Genomic DNA, 20,813 nt, shown 5'->3' with positions numbered 1-20,813 from the left:
GCATGTGTCACTGTAAGTATACTGTAGTACACATGTATATGCACATTTTAAAACTACAAGGAATAATCACCCCAAAATAAATAATGCTGGATTGATGCAGGCAAACATGACAACAAGTCTTGATAAATTATCCTCTGTTTTGCTGTTTATTTGGTTCTGAGAACTGAACGCGTTACAACAATTTGTGTTTCAATGAACACTTACAAATCAGTCAAGTAAGTTATAAGGTATGGTTTTTCAAACAGTGGGCCCCTTCAAGTTCTTTAAAGAGCATAGCTATCATAGGTGGCTGAACAACATTCACTAGAGGTTAAAACCAAGGGGCAGTAAGTTATACAGTAAACAAGCACACAACACTGATGTCTCCACTCACTTGTTCCAATATGGGAAAGGCTTCAACTATTATGGAGACATTAAACATCTATAAAGCTCCATCTGCAATGAGACTCAAGGCTTTTCTGGAATGACTACCAGGTCTTCGGGAGCCCATAATGACAATACAAGATAAAACCAATTGGTTCCTAGTATTTACAGGCAACTTTGTCTATGAGGTAAAAATAAATAAATAGGTTACCGCTTCAAGAACAATGTTTACAATTAACAATGGATGTTTTTGTTTTTTCAAAAGCTTTTCTCAAAACAAGTGAAAACCTGTTACTTTTAACAGTAACCTAACATTTCCCAACTATTTAATTTTACAATTAAATCTGGGCAAGAGAACTTCTCTGAACAGGATTAATTGTTTTAAGGCCATTAATTTAGAACTTAAACAGTAACAATCCCTGCTATTAGTGAAGCACCCAAGAGCAAGATCTAAAACCCAGTGAGCTGTGTCCGCATAATGGGAATACTTTAGAGCAGTTATAAAATAACACATAAAGATGATAATCATTTGTAATAAAATACTGCAGCTGATTATATTGATACCACACTGAGGGGATGTATTCATTGGGACTACTGCATTATACAATTTCTGGTGCTATCTAAATTCACTATACCTGTAAATACAAAAATAATATTACAACAATATCTTCCTGACAATTTTGGGGAGGTTGGGGTTAGGTGTCGAGGGGAAACAGAAGAGGAATATCATGGGAAGACTGTTGGTGAAAGCCAAGAGGGAATCACTAAACCAGTACATGTATTCAGAGGAAGAACAGAAGAGGGGAAGAAAGAGAGTTCATTATGTATGGAAAACATGGGTCATGCCTTTCATTAAATAGCAATAGATGTGAAAGCATAGGATTTATATATCAATTATATATATATATATATATATATCAGACAAATGATCTATTGTGAAAAGAATAAGAGGGATTATTGGCAAATAGGAGGGTTACATGATGATTGGTAAGAGAGGCATGAACAGTGTCAATCGGGAAGGAATGATAAACATGACTACATGGGGAAAGATAGGAGAGAGCCTAAGTCAAACAGTAAGTGGCGCAATGGCAAGATGCACATGGTCAATGATAGGTTGGGAGATGCGTCAATCAAAGGTTACTAAGTGACTTTGATGTCCACTTAGTGAAGTCCACATGTTAAATAGGGCGAGAGATGTGTCAATCAGAGGGTGGATGGTCAGTCAGGGGTGAGAAGCACAGGTGAACTGTCAGGCTGTGGGGTCATAAAGTTCGACACCAGATGAGGGCAGGTGCAAATGTCCACCGGTCACACTGGGGAGCAGAGAGAGGTCCGGTAGGTTGCTGAGACGAGTACGCAGCTCCTTCCGTACCTGGGTCACCCGTGCCAGCTTGCGCTTGTACTCCTGAAACAAGAGCAGGTATGAAGAGTGATGTGATATGTTTTGTACAACATTATACTTCGAGTTGGATATGCTGTTCAATTGTTAGACATCATCTTGGCGTTCACGGTAAACCTTTTAGCACAATGGTTAGGGAAAGGGAGGGTTTACAAAGTAACTTGGGCACATCCGAGTAAATTGATGACATTCAATCATTTCGGTTTCATTGTGAAGTCCTATTTACTTTTATAAGTGACAAACAGAAAATTTTAAATGAAAGAGTAGAGTGAAAAATGTACTGTGTATTCTTTCGTCCGTAGTTTTATATTACTAGTGTGTGTTAGTATTTGTTTCTTGAACTGAAAACCATCATCACCCTACAACCTCTCACATCAGGATCACAGTGATGGCAAGGGAAATATTTCTGAAAGACCTTTACTATAGCCATTCTGTCATTAAAGTTGTGAGCTATGAAATCCTTTCATTACATTTCAAGTGACAGAAACTAGTGTTTGATCCAGTCAGTATTTGCTACAGAAAAACGAAGAGGTTTCCTTATCTCCTATTTTTAAGCCAGTATGACTAATCTAACTATTCAAATTGTGCATTAAATCAGTCAAATTAATAGTACAGTGTGGAGAAATTCAACCTTATAGGCAAGTCAAGGATATGCTAAGTAACCAAGGCCCAGTTTGACAAACAACCCCTTAACTGAAGTGTATGACTCCCCTACACGACTGGGTACATACTAGTAACCCCTATCCTCAGTATAGGAGAGTAAAACCACCCTGAACCCAGGGCACAAAAAGGGCTATTCACACAGGCAGCCCAATTCTGATATTTTTTTCACTTATTGGTCTTTTGACCAATCAGATCAGCGCTGAAAAAGAGCTGATGTGACAAGATCTGACGTGATTGGTCAAAAGACCAATTAGTGGAAAAGAATATCAGAATTGGGCTGCCTGTGTAAACAGCCATATAACCAATAATCCTGACACTAGGAAGCATGTGTTTAGAAAAAGAGGGTGGGCAACTCTAGTACTGGGGAGCTGTAGTGTTCAGCTTTTTATTCCAGCCCTGTTCTAACACCCGATTAGATGAATTGTGGTCTATTACGGATGACCATTATTATTAGTGATTTGGTGTGTTAGTGCTGGGCTGCAACAAAAGCCTGCACATACTGCAGCCCTCCAGGACCAGTGTCCCGCACCTGGTTTAGGGGCTTGACAATTCAAATTGAGAGGAAACCAAAATCATATTTGCAGACCACAATGAACATAATATACACCTGCTGAAAATGCCTTCAGACATTTTCACTACCCCGTATGAGTAAGAATAATAATATTATTAAGAGTGTTTGGTTAAGTTTATAACTCTAGTCAGAATGCACTTCATTTAAAATAAATGAACAAATGTAATGTGAGCCTGTCTGTAATAACTGTCTGCATTGAGTACAACTCTTAACGGCATTTAATCCCATTTCTCTGGTCTACTTTTATATTTTGTTGAAGCTATGACCTCAATAACTATTTCCAATGTAAAGTATCTGGTCATGAATGACTATGAAAACTAGGTTTAGTTTTACAAAAATATGTAATGTGTTTGCAATAACATAACAGGAAGTTGAGTGTTATGTTTAACAAGATAGTGTTTCATTCATATTATTTAATACCATGAAACTAAAAAATAAAGTCAATCAAATAGGACTGGAGTCATTCAACCCACCACCACCAGTATGCACACAAGTAGCAGCAAATAACAGCACTCAGATTCAGTTTAATTTTTTATTCTCTTTTTTTTCTTTATTACAAGAGAGATTTGTTGAACTGCAGATACATAGACCAGAAGACTTGATCTTGCTGACTTCCTGTGGGTAAAGGCTGGACAGTTATGCATTCAGCAATTTGAAAAAAAACATACATTTTTCCTCCACCGTGTTTTACAAACCAATGGAAATAGTTTGTAGTGGTTTTGCAAGTAATGGAGTGAGAGATGTCATCTTTGCTAAAGCATTCTGGGGGAGGAAGAAGCCACTGGAAAGTGGAGAGAGGCATAGTGACTTGAATCCTAACTTGAGGTAAACATTAACTCAAACTGTTGTGCAAATCTCCCACTGACAATGCAGAATTTGCATGACAGTTCCAGTTAAGCATGCATATCTCAAGTTTGGACATGGCCAAATAAAACAAATTTGTCCCATCAACGATTTACTCGGTAAGGGACAGAACATTATTATACTTCAGAAGTGTTGCTCGTGGCAAAATGTGAGCAGTCTCCATTCGATTCAATTGGAGACATTCAAAGCATACCACCTGAAAGGGTGAGGTGATACAGGACACAAACAGGAAAAAGCATGCTACAAAAAGAGAACATGTGAGACAGACAGAATGAAGATGGAGAATGACAGAAGAGGGTGTGTAGTGAAATAATAAAATAGATGATTATTTACGCACTTCTAGTTTCTGCTCGTTCTGGGCCAGGCCGTCCCTCTGGCTGTGTAGAAACAGGGTGAGGGTGCGCGTGAGCTGCCGCCGGTCGTCAACCTCTGCCGCCAAACGGCCGCTGTAGTCCGCCAGCAGCATGCACGCCTCCTCGACCAGCCTGGACAGGCGCTCGCCCTGCTCTTTATCTGAGACAGTGAGGACAGGGGGGAGAGAAATAATTAATTTAAGCTGAATGGGTTAATTGCGACACCTCATTCAACAAGTGGGTGTCTCCAATGATGACAAACTATATCAAGCACTGACAGAGTGTGTGTGTGTGTGTGTAATGAGCATTGTTAGGTCAATTGGGTGAGGACATAAGAGCCTATCGTTACATCCCCAACTTAACAGCCTTTTGTCAGTTGTGGCTGACTGAGAAGGGACTTATGTGATTGAAAGATTTGCTTAATTGTAGGGCCAACTAATATACAGCATGTTTAACTGTTAAACTGACTAATGTTTAAAGTGTAGCATGGTGTCTGTCGTGGTTTTTCAGAAGACAGCACTAACACGTTCCCCGTCACTTCAAAAACTAGGCTACACACAGCTGGGGCACCTGCAGGTGTCAGCACAGCAGTACTGCAACGGCCAAGCCTCGTTCTGGAGCCCAACCACCCTCCTGACCACTGTGCCCCCCCACACCCCTGCCAACAGCACCACTCTGGAGCATTCCGCATGGCTGACTGTAGCTAGTGTGAGATAGAAGTGTATGCCAGGGCCCACCTGTGATCCTGTGCAGCAGTGACGGGTCCTGCACCTCAGCAGGCAGGGAGGAGATCCGCTGGCGCAGCGCCGAGTCCCCGGAGGCTGCATTCTCCAGCTCCTGCAGGGCCCGGATTAACTCCGCCGTCTGAGAGGGAGGAGAGGTAGAAAAAGAGGGAAGAGGGGAGGGGGAGAGTGAGGAGAGGTGGGGAAAAAAAGACGTGAAGGAAAGTGAGGACAGGCAGGAAATAAGGGAAAAGAGAAGGGAGAAATGACAGATGGCGACAGAGGAGAGAGTCCCATATTGCAGTTAGATGTTTGGCATACTTTCTAAGAAGACAAGGAACTAACAAAGCAACTCCGCTTAAAGTCATGTGGATACGAAAACTGTTAAGTGGGATACGAAGAGGTAAATGCAACGACAGAAAGAACCTCTGATCGGTTGAATGAACCAAGCCATTACACAGCCCCCCTCCCCAACACACACACTCCATGTCACCCCCCCGTGAGGTGTTGGGTTGGCCTGTACCTGTGGGGGCTCTGCTGGGGAGCTCTGGGAGGCCAGATCTTGGTCGTCCAGTTGAATCTCCTCATACGGCCTCTTCTTGGCCTTCTTCTCTCCCACTGTAGAACATGGATACAGGGTGAGCACTCATGGGAAGAAGGTGACAACACACTGATACGAATACGTCACATCCTTTGACACTGGCCGTGTCCGAATACACATTGGACATTTGAGTACGCAAAAAAAGTGTATACTTTAAATGTCACTCACTTCAGCTGATCAATTAGATATAGGGATGTGCTACTGAAATCAACGAATGGCAGGGAAACAACGCAATAACACATGACTCATTCCCAGTATGCAAAAAAATTTTTTATCAAGTGCTTGAAATGCCAGGATGTTGTACTTATTTCAGCTCTTCATCTAGTAGAATTTGACGCACACTTTCCCACAATGCATTGGAAGAGGTGGTCTGCCCTAGTCATAGGCCCTAGTTCTCTTCAAGTAGCCAAACAACAACTAGGCTACTTAATTGGGAAATGATCACGAGTATTACATCGTAGGCTACGTCTTTGAAAACAGAAGTCTTAGATTTCTGTTTTCTCACTGAAAAGTGTTTGTTCTCTTGGCCTTCGTCAGAGCTTTTAAAACGAAATGTAACTAAATCTTTTGATTTCTGAACGTATCGGCACCGGGGACTCGGGATGGGGTTGCGTTATTGATGTCATGTTAATCAGGCCTTTTGATTTGAACATATGGATCGTTCAATTTTTGTAGGCTAGGCTACCCATTATTGAATGTATGGATCAAGCCTTAGCAGTCATTCTGATCTCGTTCCCAATGATCAGTGCTTTAGTTTATTATGTTGCCAGCCAGCGGTTCCTAACTTTTTCTCTGCCTTTTGATTTGAACATTTGAAAAGTTTTGGTGCATGTACTAGGCTATTTAATTTATATATGTTAAAGCACTTTGGTTTCACTAATAAATGTTGAAATGATCTGTTTCTGTCTTCAGTCCTTTTTAAACAGGATAGATGGGCTACATGGTCTACTATGATATAGGTTGAATGTAATAGTCTGCCTATAACCAGCCTGAGTAGGTCTATAACTCCATTCATATTCAGAGTTTAGAGAAATTAATCAAATTGGAAATGAGCTATTATCAGGCTGGTTAATGCGATGCACATCTGTCGAAATTGGAAAAATCCACCCCCACTCGGCCTTGCCCCACCTACTGCAGTTGCATACTGCATACTTTTTACTAAACGGTACGTGCTAAATAGTATGCAACGATGAGTACATAGTATACAGTTTAAGTTTGTAGTACGCTAGTCGGACACGGCCACTCACTTATGTGAAGTAATGACTAGTGAATGCCCGTACCTCCTTTCAAGCATACTATGTTTTCAGATCAGAGTAGATGGAGGAGACCAGGACAAGCAAGCCACTTAAGACTATTGATACACACCCGAGGTGTAAGTTGGTTAGGAGGGTACTTACGCAGGACGTGAGAGAGCTGGTCCAGCAGGTTGTTCTCATACACAGCTCTCTCCTGCCAGATGGACAGAACCCGGCCCAGCTGTTTCTTACATCCGTCCTCTCCTTCCCTGCACACACAACTAATTACCATCAGCAGGCTCATGCTCCAATCACGACAATAGCGAAAACAGCGGGAGCCAGGTTTGACTGCATTTCACCCCTCACCTGGACACGTGTTTGAAGGCATCAACGATGACAGGAGCAAAGTCCTGGGTGAACTCGGGTCCTTTCTTCTTGCTGTTCTGGATGACATCGTTGGCGAGGTAGAGGAAGGTGAGCTTCCTGGATACCTTGGCTGCAGACAGAGATCACAGTCAACTGTGGGAAACAGTCAAAGCAGAGTGAAACTACACAAAGCAAGCACACCACTTATCTATTTAAAGCATTAATGCTCGTGACTAGAAAGAGGACCTACTTGTAGCCTTTGCTATGGCTTACAGCTTTCATCTACCAACACTGACTGTGAATTTGCGGCATTGAAGCTTTAGGCACAGACTGACACAAAATTAGAAAGTCAGAGATAACCCCATTTGTGACTTGTGGTTAGTGAATTCATTCAAAACACCAAGGACAGTGATGACAAAGAAATAGGAAGTAAGAAACCTACAAAATGAGAGCACAACTAACCATGAGTAGGCTACAGGCAGGCCAATGCTAAGACATCAGATGCTATTCCCAGTCCACAGAAGAGAGTCAGCAGCTCCCAAAATAGAGGCCCAAATGGGATATCATTGTGCTCTTTTACCCAAAGGAAAACACAGACCGAATCAAATACCACTCCTTAGCTCCAACTAGCACAAAAGCTCAGATTTGTATTTAGGCAGTAGGCTACATAAGAGACAGCTACAGGTATTGGTAGACTAATGTCATACACAATGCAGATTGTCCTCTTCCCAGGCACATTTTAAGCATTCAGTATTAAAATGAAACATCTGATCATCAATTTCATATAGCAAAAATATCTGAGCTCAAAAATAATGAAATAGCCACACTACAGCGTTCTACAGCTGAATGTTGCAGTCATTACAACAGGTATTCACACATTGAGACCTTGTGGCAGTGTAGTGAGAAATCCTTCCATACAAAAAAAGGTTCCATTAGTGTTTCCAGGTAACGATTTTCTTGTGAACAGTCATTGGCAAAGCAGGGAATGTAGGCTGCCTAGATGAGTCAAATAGGTGGGCTATTGTCGGTCTGTGAACCTATTTCACAGATATAGCCCATCACTCATGTGCAGTGACGTGATGCAGAGAGAAGTTTTTGGAAAACATTTCTTAAGAAGCACATAGGCTATAACCTACTTCATTCCAATCCATTACACAAGTCATTGGACAAAGGAGTCTTCTGTACGGGTGAGTTTTGTTAAGAGCCCCGATGCGCAGTCTGAACATTAAGACGCATATTTTGCATTTGTACAATTATTTTGATGAAAGTAAAAAGGGATTTACACTGAACAAAAATCTAAACGCAACAATTTGAAAGATTTTACTGAGTTACAGTTCATATAAGGAAAATCAGTCAATTGCAATAAATTCATTAGGCCCTAATCTATGGATTTCACATGACTGGGAATACAGATATGCATCTGTTGGTCACAGACACCTTAAAAAATAATAATATGTAAAGTAGGGGTGTGGATCAGAAAACCAGTCAGTATCTGGTGTGACCATCATTTGCCTCGTGCAGCGCAAATAATAATATGCCACTTGGCAGACCCTTTTATCCAAAGCGATTTACAGTCATGCGTGCATACATTTTTGTGTATGGGTGGTCCCGGGGATCGAACCCACTAACCTGGCGTTACAAGCGCTGTGCTCTACCAGCTGAGCTACAGAGGACCACAGAGAAACACATTTCCTTCGCATAGAGTTGATCAGGCTGTTGATTGTGGCCTGTGGAATGTTGTCCCACTCTTCAGTGGCTGTGCGAAATTGCTGGATATTGGCTGGAACTGGAACACTGTCATACGCGGCAATCCAGAGCATCCCAAACATGCTCAAATGGGTGACCTCTGGTGAGTATGCAGGCCATGGAAGACATTACATTTTCAGCTTCCTGGAATTGTGTACAGATCCTTGCGACATTGGGCTGTGCATTATCATGCTGAAACATGAGGTGATGGCAGCAGATGAATGGCACAACAATGGGCCTCAGGATCTCATCTCTCTCGGTGCATTCAAATTGCCATCGATAAAATGCAATTGTTGTTCGTAAGCTTATGCCTTCCATTACCATAACCCCACCGCCACCATGGGGCACTCTGTTCACAATGTTGACATCATCAAACCGCTCGCCCACAAGACACAATCTGCCATGTACTGTTGAAACCAAGATTCAGCCGTGAAGAGCACACTTCTCTATCGAAGGTGAGCATTTGTCCACTAAAGCCAGTTACGACGCCAAAGTGCAGTCAGGTCAAGACCCTGGTGAGGACGACGAGCACGCAGATGAGCTTCCCCGAGACGGTTTCTGACACAAGTTCACACAACAAAAGTACCTGAGTTCAAATCAGCAAAAAAAATGTTTTTAAAGTATTATTATTCAACAGCCACCCTACAGCTTTCTAGAGATAAATATGGCACTCATTACAATATGTTTCACACATTGAGACCTGGTGGCAGTGAAGTGTGAGAAATCCTTCGATAAAAAAGGTTCCATTAGAATGAGATGAGCTACCCTGAGATGGTTCCTGACAGTTTATAAAGAAATCCTTCAGTTGTGCAAACCCACAGTTCCATTAGCCGTCCGGGTGGCTGGTCTCAGACGATCCCGCAGGTGAAGAAGCCGGATGTGGAGGTCCTGGGCTGGTGTGGTTATACGTGGTCTGCAGTTGTGAGGCCGGTTGGACGTACTGCCAAATTCTCTAAAACAACGTTGGAGGCAGCTTATGGTAGAGAAATTAACATTCAATTCTCTGGCAACAGCGCTGGTGGACATTCTTGCAGTCAGCATGCCAAGTGCACGCGTTGTGTTGTGCGACAAAAAACAGCACATTTTAGTGGCCTTTTATTGTCCCAGCACAAGGTGCACCTGTGTAATGATCATACCATTTAATCAGCATCTTGATATCCCTGTCAGGTGGATGGATTAACTTGGAAAATGAGAAATGCTCACTAACAAGGATGTAAACACATTTGTGAACAAAATTAGGGAAATAAGCTTTTCGTGGATAAGGAACATTTCTGGGATTCAAGTTTAGATGGCGTATTTACAGTGCATTCAGAAAGTATTCAAACCCATTCACCTTTCCCACATTTTGTGACGTTACAGCCTTATTCTAAAATTGATTAAATAGTTTATTTTCCCCTCAATCTACACACAATACCCCATCATGACAAATCAAAAACAGGTGTAGAAATTTATAAAAAATAAACTGAAATATCACATTTACATAAGTATTCAGAACCTTTACTCAGTGCTTTGTTGAAGCATCTTTGGCAGTGAATATAGCCTTGAGTCTTCTTGGGTATGACGCTACAAGCTTGGCACACCTGTATTTGTGGAGTATTTGTGGAGTTTCTCCCATTCTTCTCTGCAGATCCTCTCAAGCTCTGTCAGGTTGGATGGGGAGTGTCACTGCACAGCTATTTTCAGGTCTCTCCAGAGATGTCTGATCGGGTTCAAGTCCAGGCTCTGGCTGGGCCACTCGAGGACAGAGACTTGTCCCGAAGCCACTCCTGCGTCGTCTTGGCTGTGTGGGGTCGTAGTCCTGTTGGAAGGTGTACCTACACCCCAGTCTGAGGTCCTGAGTGCTCTGGATCAGGTTTTCATCAAGGATCTCTCTGTACTTTGCTCCGTTCAGCTTTTCCTCGATCCTGCCTAGTCTCCCAGTCCCTGAAAAAGATCCCCACAGCATGATGCTGCCATCACCATGCTTCACCGTAGGGATGGTGCCAGGTTTCCGCCAGACGTGACGCTTGGCATTCAGGCCAAAGAGTTCAATCTTGGTTTCATCAGACCAGAGCATCTTGTTTCTCATGGTCAGAGTCCTTTGGGTGCCTTTTGGCAAACTCCAAGCGGGCTGTCGTGTGCCTTTTACTGAGGAGTGGCTTCCGTCTGGCCACTACCATAAAGGCCTGATTGGTGGAGTGCTGCAGAGATGGTTGTTATTCTGGAAGGTTCTCCCATCTCCACAGAGGAACTCTGGAGCTCTGTCAGAGTGACCATCTGGTTTTTGGTCACCTCCCTGACCAAGGCCCTTCTCCCCCAATTGCTCAGTTTGGCCGGGCGGCCAGCTCTAGGAAGAGTTTTGGTGGTTCTTCCATTTAAGAATGATGGAGTGTTCTTGGAGACATTCAATGCTGCAGAAATGTTTTGGTACCCTTCCCCAGATCTGTGCCTCGACACAATCCTGTCTCGGAGCTCTACGGACAACTCTTTCGACCTCATGGTTTTTGATCTGACATTACCTGTCAACTGTGGGACCTTATATAGAGAGATGTGTGCCTTTCCAAATCATGTCCAATCAATTGAATTTACCACAGGTGGACTCCAATCAAGTCGTAGCAACATCTCAAGGATGATCAATGAAAACAGAATGCACTGGAGCTCAATTTCGAGTCTCATAGCAAAAGGTCTGAATACTAATAAGGTATGTACGTTTTCGATTTGTCATTATGGGGTATTGTGTGTAGATTGATGAGGAAAAAATTAATTAAATACATTTTAGAATAAGGCAGTAATGTAACAAAATGTGGAAAAGGGAAGGGCTCTGGCAGCTGTTTTAGCTGCCAGAGCCAGTCTACCTCTGAAAGTAACATAAGTACCTTAAGGAGACGAACGTTACCATTACTCCTTAACAGAACATCTTGGGCTAGCTACAAGCTACTTACATGTGTACATTTTTATGGGCAGCAATACTGACCCTTGTTCACCCTGATGTTAAGTAGAACATAATAGGATATGTCTGATAGTGAAGTGGGGTCCCAAAGAGAGGGGCTCTACCTGTCACAAGACTACCTGGTTTTAGGACTAAAATTAGTAGCTAGCTAATAGTTACTGCATTCTCATACACTATCAGAGCAATCACTCCAATGACCCAACTTTATTGAGATACATACAGTGCATTCAGAAAGTACTCATTCCCCTTGACTTACTCCAAATGTTGTGTTACAGCCCAAATTCAATATGGATTTGTATTCTCACCCATCTACAAACAGACAAAATAACCCATAATGACAGAGAAAACAAGATTCTCTTTGGCCATGTCTGGAGAAAACCAGGCAAAGCTCATCACCTGTCTAACATCCCTACTGTGAAGCATGGTGATGGCAGCATCATGCTATGGGAATGCTTTTCAGCGGCAGGGACTGGTAAGGATAGAGCGAACAATAAAATGGAGCCAAATGCAGGCAAATCCTTGATGAGAGTCTGCTTCAGAGTGCAAACATACTGGGGCAAAGATTTACGTTCCAACAGGACAATGACCCCACGCATACAGCCAAAGCAACGCTGCAATGGCTTCAGAACAAGAACGTGAAAGTCCTTGAGTGGCCCAGCCAAAGCCCAGACTAGAATCGCATTGAAAAACTGTGGAAACACGAAGATTGCCGTTCACCGCCGCTCCCCATCTAACTTAACAAAGTTTGAGTACATCTGCAAGGAAGAATGGGAGAAAATCTTTGAATCCAGATGTGCAAAGCTGATCAACCTACCCAAGACGACTCAAAGCTGTAATCACAGCCAAAGGTTCTTCTACAAGGGGTTTTGAATACTTATGTAAATAAGATATTTCTGAATACAATTTTCTATAAATTTGCTTAAATCTATTTGGAATTCAGGCCGTAACACAACAAAACGTGGAATAAGTCAAGGGGTATGAATACTTTCTGAAGGCACTGTATTAACTTGGCATTCTAACTAAATTGCAACTTTATAAGGCCTAAGGACTTGTGAGGTACCTAGCTAGCAGCTGGCTGGCTTGACTGGGGCCTCGTGTCAGTCTAGTTGTCCATACAAGCAATACCGTAGCAGGGTGATTGTTAACAGACTATCCCCAAGCACCCTAGAGGGGGGGAGACAGTGAGCTAGAACTAATGTTAAGTTTGTTAACTAGCTTGTTAGCAAGCCTGCATTTGCAATCAATTAGCTAACTAACTACTGTAAGTTAGTTACACAATTGACAAACAAGTTAGCTAGTTAGTAAAGTATCCAACCGTCAGTAGCTAACAAACTGACGTTATTTAGATTAGAGAAAAGTTAATGACATGGTTAGTAGATTGTGATGTGGTCAAATTAAGACATTTTATGTTTGTTTACTTGCAAAGGTTAGCCATCTACCTAGGTAAGAAGCTAAGTTGCTAACATTGCTAGTTCAGCTAACAGTAGCTAGCTAAAAAGCTTGCTAACTAACCGTAGCAAGTTTTCGTTAACACGTTAGCTAGCTACACTTGATATGACTGTGTAGTCATTCATAGCTAAATAGAAGATAAATGCTAATATTGATTAATATATTTTAACTCGCGCTAGCTAACATTACCTTTTTTCAATTCGTTGAACCAAACGTTGACGATGGTCTTCGAGTGTTTTCTATGATGGATAAGCCAAAGTGACAGTGTCTGAACACTTTGTTGGGAGTTGCTAAGCTCCGATAGTTTCTTCTCCAACGCTGCCTCTGAAAATGCCGACATGTCGACGACTTTTGGGGGAAAACAGATATTGGATGCTAGCTAGGTCGTACAGCTAGCTAAGTTAGCAATCTACCTAGCTAGCTAGCACGCTATGTGCAAAACCTGCAGCCCTGCAAGTGTGTACGGACCGAGGCAGGGTCACTTTGTCGTCTTTATTTACGTGCACGTCTGTTTCTGTATTTAAAAAGCTGCAGCCCTGCAAGCGTGTACGGACGAAGGCAGGGTCACGTTGCCCTCTTTATTTAGGCGCACGTCTGTTTCTGTATTTTCATTGGTTCATTCTAGAATGAAGGCGGGATCTGGCTAGTAAAACATACCACGTTGCATTCTTGTTACATTCTCATGAACTGTGTTAGCAGCCTGGTCTCATAGTAAACGTAATTCCGGGACACTCTAATTAGTCTGAAATGTTATGTTTGGTATGGTTACATAAGACATACATTTATTTTTAATCCGTCTTGTGAATCAATCAATCTGTCATAATTAACACAATGGAAAAATCTAATTTTGTATTTAACTAGGCAAGTCAGTTAAGAACAAATTCTTATTTACAATGATGGACTACCCCCGCCAAATCCTCCCCTAACCTGGAGGACTCTGGGCCAATTGTGCGCCGTCCTATGGGATTCCCGATCACGGCCGGATGTGATACAGCCAGGGATCGAACCAAGGTCTGTAGTGACACCTCTAGCGTTGAGATACAGTGCCTTAGACCGCTGTGCCACTCTGGATGTATTATTTAAATATTAAAAGTGTGTGGGCTACGGAGAGAAACAAAATGGTGCAGTTTCAGGCCATGTGGCGGAAAGTGTTGCTGGCGTTTGAGATGGGGGTGTGTGCTAGTGGGTCTAGGCAGGTGTGATGTAGTTGATGTTTGAATGATTTTGTCATTTGTATGTGTATGTTTTGTATATTTTATAAAAGATAAAATTAAATTAAAATAAAAAAAGACAGAAGGTTACTTAAAGGTGCAATAGGCAGAAATCACTTTGCCATTTCCTGGTTGCAAAAATTCGAGTAGTTCACATAATTTCAGTTTGTGACAAAAAAATTGTGTAGAGAATCAATGTACGATCTAAACCGCTCTGAAATATATTTTCAATAACCAAAAATGTTGTATTTTCAGCTGTTTGAAGCTGGTTTACAAAACCAAAAGTAAAAGACGCAAAAACTAAACTTAAGAACGGGAAGCATAGAAATAGCGCACATAAAACAGATCTACCTCTTCTTAGATGTACTTTCAATGAGAATGACATACACTGCTCAAAAAAATAAAGGGAACACTTAAACAACACAATGTAACTCCAAGTCAATCACACTTCTGTGAAATCAAACTGTCCACTTAGGAAGCAACACTGATTGACAATAAATTTCACATGCTGTTGTGCAAATGGAATAGACAACAGGTGGAAATTATAGGCAATTAGCAAGACACCCCCAATAAAGGACTGGTTTTGCAGGTGGTGACCACAGACCACTTCTCAGTTCCTATGCTTCCTGGCTGATGTTTTGGTCACTTTTGAATGCTGGCGGTGCTTTCACTCTAGTGGTAGCATGAGACGGAGTCTACAACCCACACAAGTGGCTCAGGTAGTGCAGCTCATCCAGGATGGCACATCAATGTGAGCTGTGGCAAGAAGGTTTGCTGTGTCTGTCAGCGTAGTGTCCAGAGCATGGAGGCGCTACCAGGAGACAGGCCAGTACATCAGGAGACGTGGAGGAGGCCGTAGGAGGGCAACAACCCAGCAGCAGGACTGCTACCTCCGCCTTTGTGCAAGGAGGAGCAGGAGGAGCACTGCCAGAGCCCTGCAAAATGACCTCCAGCAGGCCACAAATGTGCATGTGTCTGCTCAAACGGTCAGAAACAGACTCCATGAGGGTGGTATGAGGGCCCGACGTCCACAGGTGGGCGTTGTGCTTACAGCCCAACACCGTGCAGGACGTTTGGCATTTGCCAGAGAACACCAAGATTGGCAAATTCGCCACTGGCGCCCTGTGCTCTTCACAGATGAAAGCAGGTTCACACTGAGCACATGTGACAGACGTGACAGAGTCTGGAGACGCCGTGGAGAACGTTCTGCTGCCTGCAACATCCTCCAGCATGACCGGTTTGGCGGTGGGTCAGTCATGGTGTAGGGTGGCATTTCTTTGGGGGGCCGCACAGCCCTCCATGTGCTCGACCAGAGGTAGCCTGACTGCCATTAGGTACCGAGATGAGATCCTCAGACCCCTTGTGAGACCATATGCTGGTGCGGTTGGCCCTGGGTTCCTCCTAATGCAAGACAATGCTAGACCTCATGTGGCTGGAGTGTGTCAGCAGTTCCTGCAAGAGGAAGGCATTGATGCTATGGACCGCCCGTTCCCCAGACCTGAATCCAATTGAGCACATCTGGGACATCATGTCTCGCTCCATCCACCAACGCCACGTTGCACCACAGACTGTCCAGGAGTTGGCGGATGCTTTAGTCCAGGTCTGGGAGGAGATCCCTCAGGAGACCATCCGCCACCTCATCAGGAGCATGCCCAGGCGTTGTAGGGAGGTCATACAGGCACGTGGAGGCCACACACACTACTGAGCCTCATTTTGACTTGTTTTAAGGACATTACATCAAAGTTGGATCAGCCTGTAGTGTGGTTTTCCACTTTAATTTTGAGGGTGACTCTAAATCCAGACCTCCATCGGTTGATAAATTTGATTTCCATTGATAATTTTTGTGTGATTTTGTTGTCAGCACATTCAACTATGTAAAGAAAAAAGTATTTAATAAGATTATTTCATTCATTCAGATCTAGGATGTGTTATTTTAGTGTTCCCTTTATTTTTTTGAGCAGTGTATATATCTCACATTTCTATGTGAATTTGGTCAGGTCACCCAAAAAGTTACATATTGCAGCTTTAAGGCAAAAACGAAAGTAGGGTGGTTGGTCGGAGTGGTGGTTGGTTGCGTGTTCGAATCTCATCACGGACAACATTAGCATTTTAGCAACTTTGCAACTACTTACAAATGTTTTTCTACTTTGCAACTACTTAACATGTTAGCTAACCCTTCCCCTTTAACCTAACTCCTAACCTTAACCCCACCCTAACCCTAACCGCTAGCCTAGCTAACGTTAGCCACCTAGCTAATGATAGCGTTAGCCACCAAGCCACCTACCTAACGTTAGCCACAACAAATTTGAATTCGTAACATATCATATGTTTTACAATTTCGTTACATTTTGTACAAATTGCAATACGTAACATATTGTATGAATTTAAATTCTAATTTGTAACATATCAGAATGATATGGATGATGGACATCCACAAATTAATACATACCATACAAAACGTAACATATCATACTAACTGGAGTGTCTCAGATTTAAGTTTACTATGTTATGTCTACCACTGAGTCCTGGTCAGTGTTAGATTCTTACGGTATTATGTTGCAATGTGGAAAGATAGTCACAGTTGAAGCTGAATATTGGGGATGGCAACATGATTTGATAGAGACTTGGGTGTAGAAGACCAAATCAAGAGATCATACAGAAAACAATCATAAAAAATACATGCAGAGACATTTGATTGTAGCATTCCAACAGCTGTGGGGGAAAAATAACACTTGCTGTGATACAAGTGGAGAAAGATTACTTTTATACTATTCCAGGTATTCCTTAAAGAGGTAGGGTTTCAAGTGTCTCCGGAAGGTGGTCAGTGACTCCGCTGTCCTGGCGTCGTGGGGGAGCTTGTTCCACCATTGGGGTGCCAGAGCAGCGAATAGTTTTGACTGGGCTGAGCGGGAACTGTGCTTCCATAGAGGTAGGAGGGCTAGCAGGCCAGAGGTTGATGAACATAGTGCCCTCGTTTGGGTGTAGGGTCTGATCAGAGCCTGAAGGTAAGGAGGTGCCGTTCCCCTCACAGCTACGTAGGCAAGCACCATGGTTTTGTAGTAGATGCGAGCTTCGACTGGAAGCCAGTGGAGTGTGCGGAGGAGCGGGGTGACATGAGAGAACTTGGGAAGGTCGAACACCAGACGGGCTGCAGCGTTCTGGATAAGTTGTAGGGGTTTAATGGCACAGGCAGGGAGCCCTGCCAACAGCGAGTTGCAGTAATCCAGACGGGAGATGACAAGTGCCTGGATTAGGACCTGTGCCACTTTCTGTGTAAGGTAGGGTCGTACTCTGCGAATGTTGTAGCGCATGAACCTGCAGGAATTGGGTCACCGCTTTGATGTTAGGGGAGAACGACAGGGTGTTGTCCAGGGTCACGCCAAGGTTCTTTGCACTCTGGGAGGAGGACACAATGGAGTTGTCAACCGTGATGGCGAGATCATGGAGTGGGCAGTCCTTCCCCGGGAGGAAGAGCAGCTCCGACTTGCCGAGTTTCAGCTTGAGGTGGTGATCCGACATCCACACTGATATGTCTGCCAGACATGCAGAGATGCGATTCGCTACCTGGTTATCAGAAGGGGGAAAGGAGAAAATTAATTGTGTGTCGTCTGCGTAGCAATGATAGGAGAGACCATGTGAGGATATGACAGAGCCAAGTGACTTGGTGTATAGAGAGAATAGGAGAGGGCCTAGAACTGTGCCCTGGGGGACACCAGTGGTGAGAGCACGTGGTACGGAGACAGATTCTCGCCACGCCACCTGGTAGGAGCGACCTATCAGGTAGGACGCAATCCAAGAGTGAGCAGCGCCGGAGATGCCCAACTCGGAGAGGGTGGACAGGAGGATCTGATGGTTCACAGTATCAAAGGCAGCAGATAGGTCTAGAAGGATAAGAGCAGAGGAGAGAGAGTTAACTTTAGCAGTGCGGAGAGCCTCTGTGACACAGAGAAGAGCAGTCTCAGTTGAATGACCAGTCTTGAAACCTGACTGGTGTCACGACTTCCACCGAGGCTGCCTCCCCTCCTTGTTCGGGCAGGCTTTGGCGTTCGTCGTCACCGGCTTACTAACCACTGCCGCTCCCATTATCATCACTCCACTTGTCTTGTCTTGTTAATCACACACACCTGGTTCTCATCCCCTCATTAGTCTGTGTATAAGTGTTCCCTCTGCTCCCTTGTCTGTGTGGGTGATTGTTCCATGTGAGAGTAGAGTAGCTCGGTTGAGCTACTCTCTTATTGTATAAGAGTAGATTTATTTTCCCCTATGCTTGTATATTGTTTGGAGTATTTCCGTACCGTGATTGCCAGGGTAGAGAGTTTCCCCTGTGCCTATGTTTGTATGTCGCTATCCAGCGCAACTGTGACGGAAAGGAATAAACTCTGTATTCTGTGATTTACCCTCCTGCGCCTGACTCCTTCTATCACACTCATCACAGAATCACCCACCCGCTATGGAGTCAGCGGGAGAAGAGAGCATGCCTGGAGTCGTGGCACGGGTCCAGGAACATTCCATGATGCTGGCCAGCTTGGGAGAAGCGATGGATCGGGTTCTTCAGGTCATCCAACGCCTGGAGAGGAGAGGACCCGATCCGTCGAGACCAGCTGGTCAATCAGATCCAGCCACCTACACCCCAACACCCAGAGGGATCCAGATATCCCGACCACAGGAGTTCGATGGGATGGCGGCGCTCTGCCAAGGATTTATCCTTCAACTGGTGCTCCACTTCTCCACCATCCGACCGGCCCCATCGGAACAGGAGAAGGTGTCCGTCCTCGTTTCCTGCCTCACGGGGAAAGCCCTGGAATGGGCCAACGCGGTGTGGAACGAAGGAGGAGCCGCGTTGGAGGACTACAGGGAGTTCGCGCGCCTCTTTCGGGCGGTCTTCGATCACCCGCCCGAGGGTCAAATCAAATCAAATTTTATTGGCCACATGCGCCGAATACAACAGGTGCAGACATTACAGTGAAATGCTTACTTACAGCCCTTAACCAACAGTGCATTAATTTTTTATAAAATAAAGTAAAATAAAACAACAACAAAAAAGTGTTGAGAAAAAAAGAGCATAAGTCAAATAAAATAACAGTAGGGAGGCTATATACAGGGGGGTACTGGTGCAGAGTCAATGTGCGGGGGCACCGGTGGTTGAAGTAATATGTACATGTGGGTAGAGTTAAAGTGACTATGCATAAATAATTAACAGAGTAGCAGCAGTGTAAAAAGATTGGGTGGGGGGAGGGGGTGGGGGGCAGTGCAAATAGTCCGGGTAGCCATGATTAGCTGTTCAGGAGTCTTATGGCTTGGGGGTAGAAGCTGTTGAGAAGTCATTTGGACCTAGACTTGGCACTCCAGTACCGCTTGCCGTGCGGTAGCAGAGAGAACAGTCTATGACTAGGGTGGCTGGAGTCTTTGACAATTTTGAGGGCCTTACTCTGACACCGCCTGGTATAGAGGTCCTGGATGGCAGGCAGCTTGGCCCCAGTGATATACTGGGCCGTATACACTACCCTCTGTAGTGCCTTGCGGTCGGAGGCCAAGCAGTTGCCATACCAGGCGATGATGCAACCAGTCAGGATGCTCTCGATGGTGCAGCTGTATAATTTTTTGAGGATCTGAGGACCCATGCCAAATATTTTCAGTCTCCTGAGGGGGAATAGGCTTTGTCGTGCCCTCTTCACGACTGTCTTGGTGTGTTTGGACCATGATAGTTCGTTGGTGATGTGGACACCAAGGAACTTGAAGCTCTCAACCTGTTCCACTACAGCCCCGTCGATGAGAATGGGGGCGTGCTCAGTCCTCTTTTTTTCCCTTTTTTTTCCCGTCGAGAGGCGGGTGAGCGGCTGGTCCACCTGAGGCAGGTGACGAGGACCGCGCAGGACTTCGCGTTGGAGTTTCAGACTCTGGCAGCAGGGTCCGGCTGGAACGAGCGGGCCCTGATTGACCATTTCCGGGAGGGATCGAGGATGTCCCTCCTAGGAACCCAGCACCGTTCCTCTGGACCGTACCCCTCTCACTCCACGAGATACTACAGGCCCCCCACCCGACGCCTCGAATCCAGGATGGCCCGGACCGAGTACGCCGGTGCCCCCTCAATGTCCAGTGGGGGTGGAGGAACCTCCCGCACCTCAGACTCCTGGAGCGGACCAGCTACCACCGGCCTGAGGAGGGAGGGATCAGGAGGGAGCTGTAACCTATAACATACCTCGTTCAATCTCCTCAGGACTTTAAATGGCCCCACAAACCGCCGACCCAGCTTCCGGCAGGGAAGGCGAAGGGGCAGGTTTCGGGTCGAGATCCAGACCCGGTCCCCCGGTGCATACACCGGGGCCTCACTGCGGTGGCGC

General features: G+C 44.5%; 1 protein-coding gene across 1 annotated transcript; it reads right to left on the bottom strand.

Annotated features, from left to right (window-relative positions):
• Nucleotides 1–140: 140 nt before the first annotated feature.
• On the bottom strand, nt 141–13,793 carry LOC311111724 (regulation of nuclear pre-mRNA domain-containing protein 1A-like). The gene is made up of 7 exons (XM_084154534.1): nt 13,451–13,793; nt 7,138–7,267; nt 6,934–7,040; nt 5,459–5,553; nt 4,951–5,077; nt 4,198–4,373; nt 141–1,768 (listed from the first exon to the last, which is right to left on the bottom strand). The coding sequence occupies exons 1-7, from the start codon at nt 13,599–13,601 to the stop codon at nt 1,613–1,615; spliced, it is 942 nt and encodes a 313-aa protein (XP_084010660.1). The 5' UTR covers nt 13,602–13,793; the 3' UTR covers nt 141–1,612.
• Between the last annotated feature and the right edge of the window lie 7,020 nt (nt 13,794–20,813).

The sequence above is a fragment of the Coregonus lavaretus genome, assembly GCF_964263955.1.
Source record: "Coregonus lavaretus genome assembly, chromosome: 3".
Classification (NCBI taxonomy): Eukaryota; Metazoa; Chordata; class Actinopteri; order Salmoniformes; family Salmonidae; genus Coregonus; species Coregonus lavaretus.
Note: the sequence above shows the minus strand (reverse complement) of the source record. Positions and strands in the feature narration are given on the sequence as shown.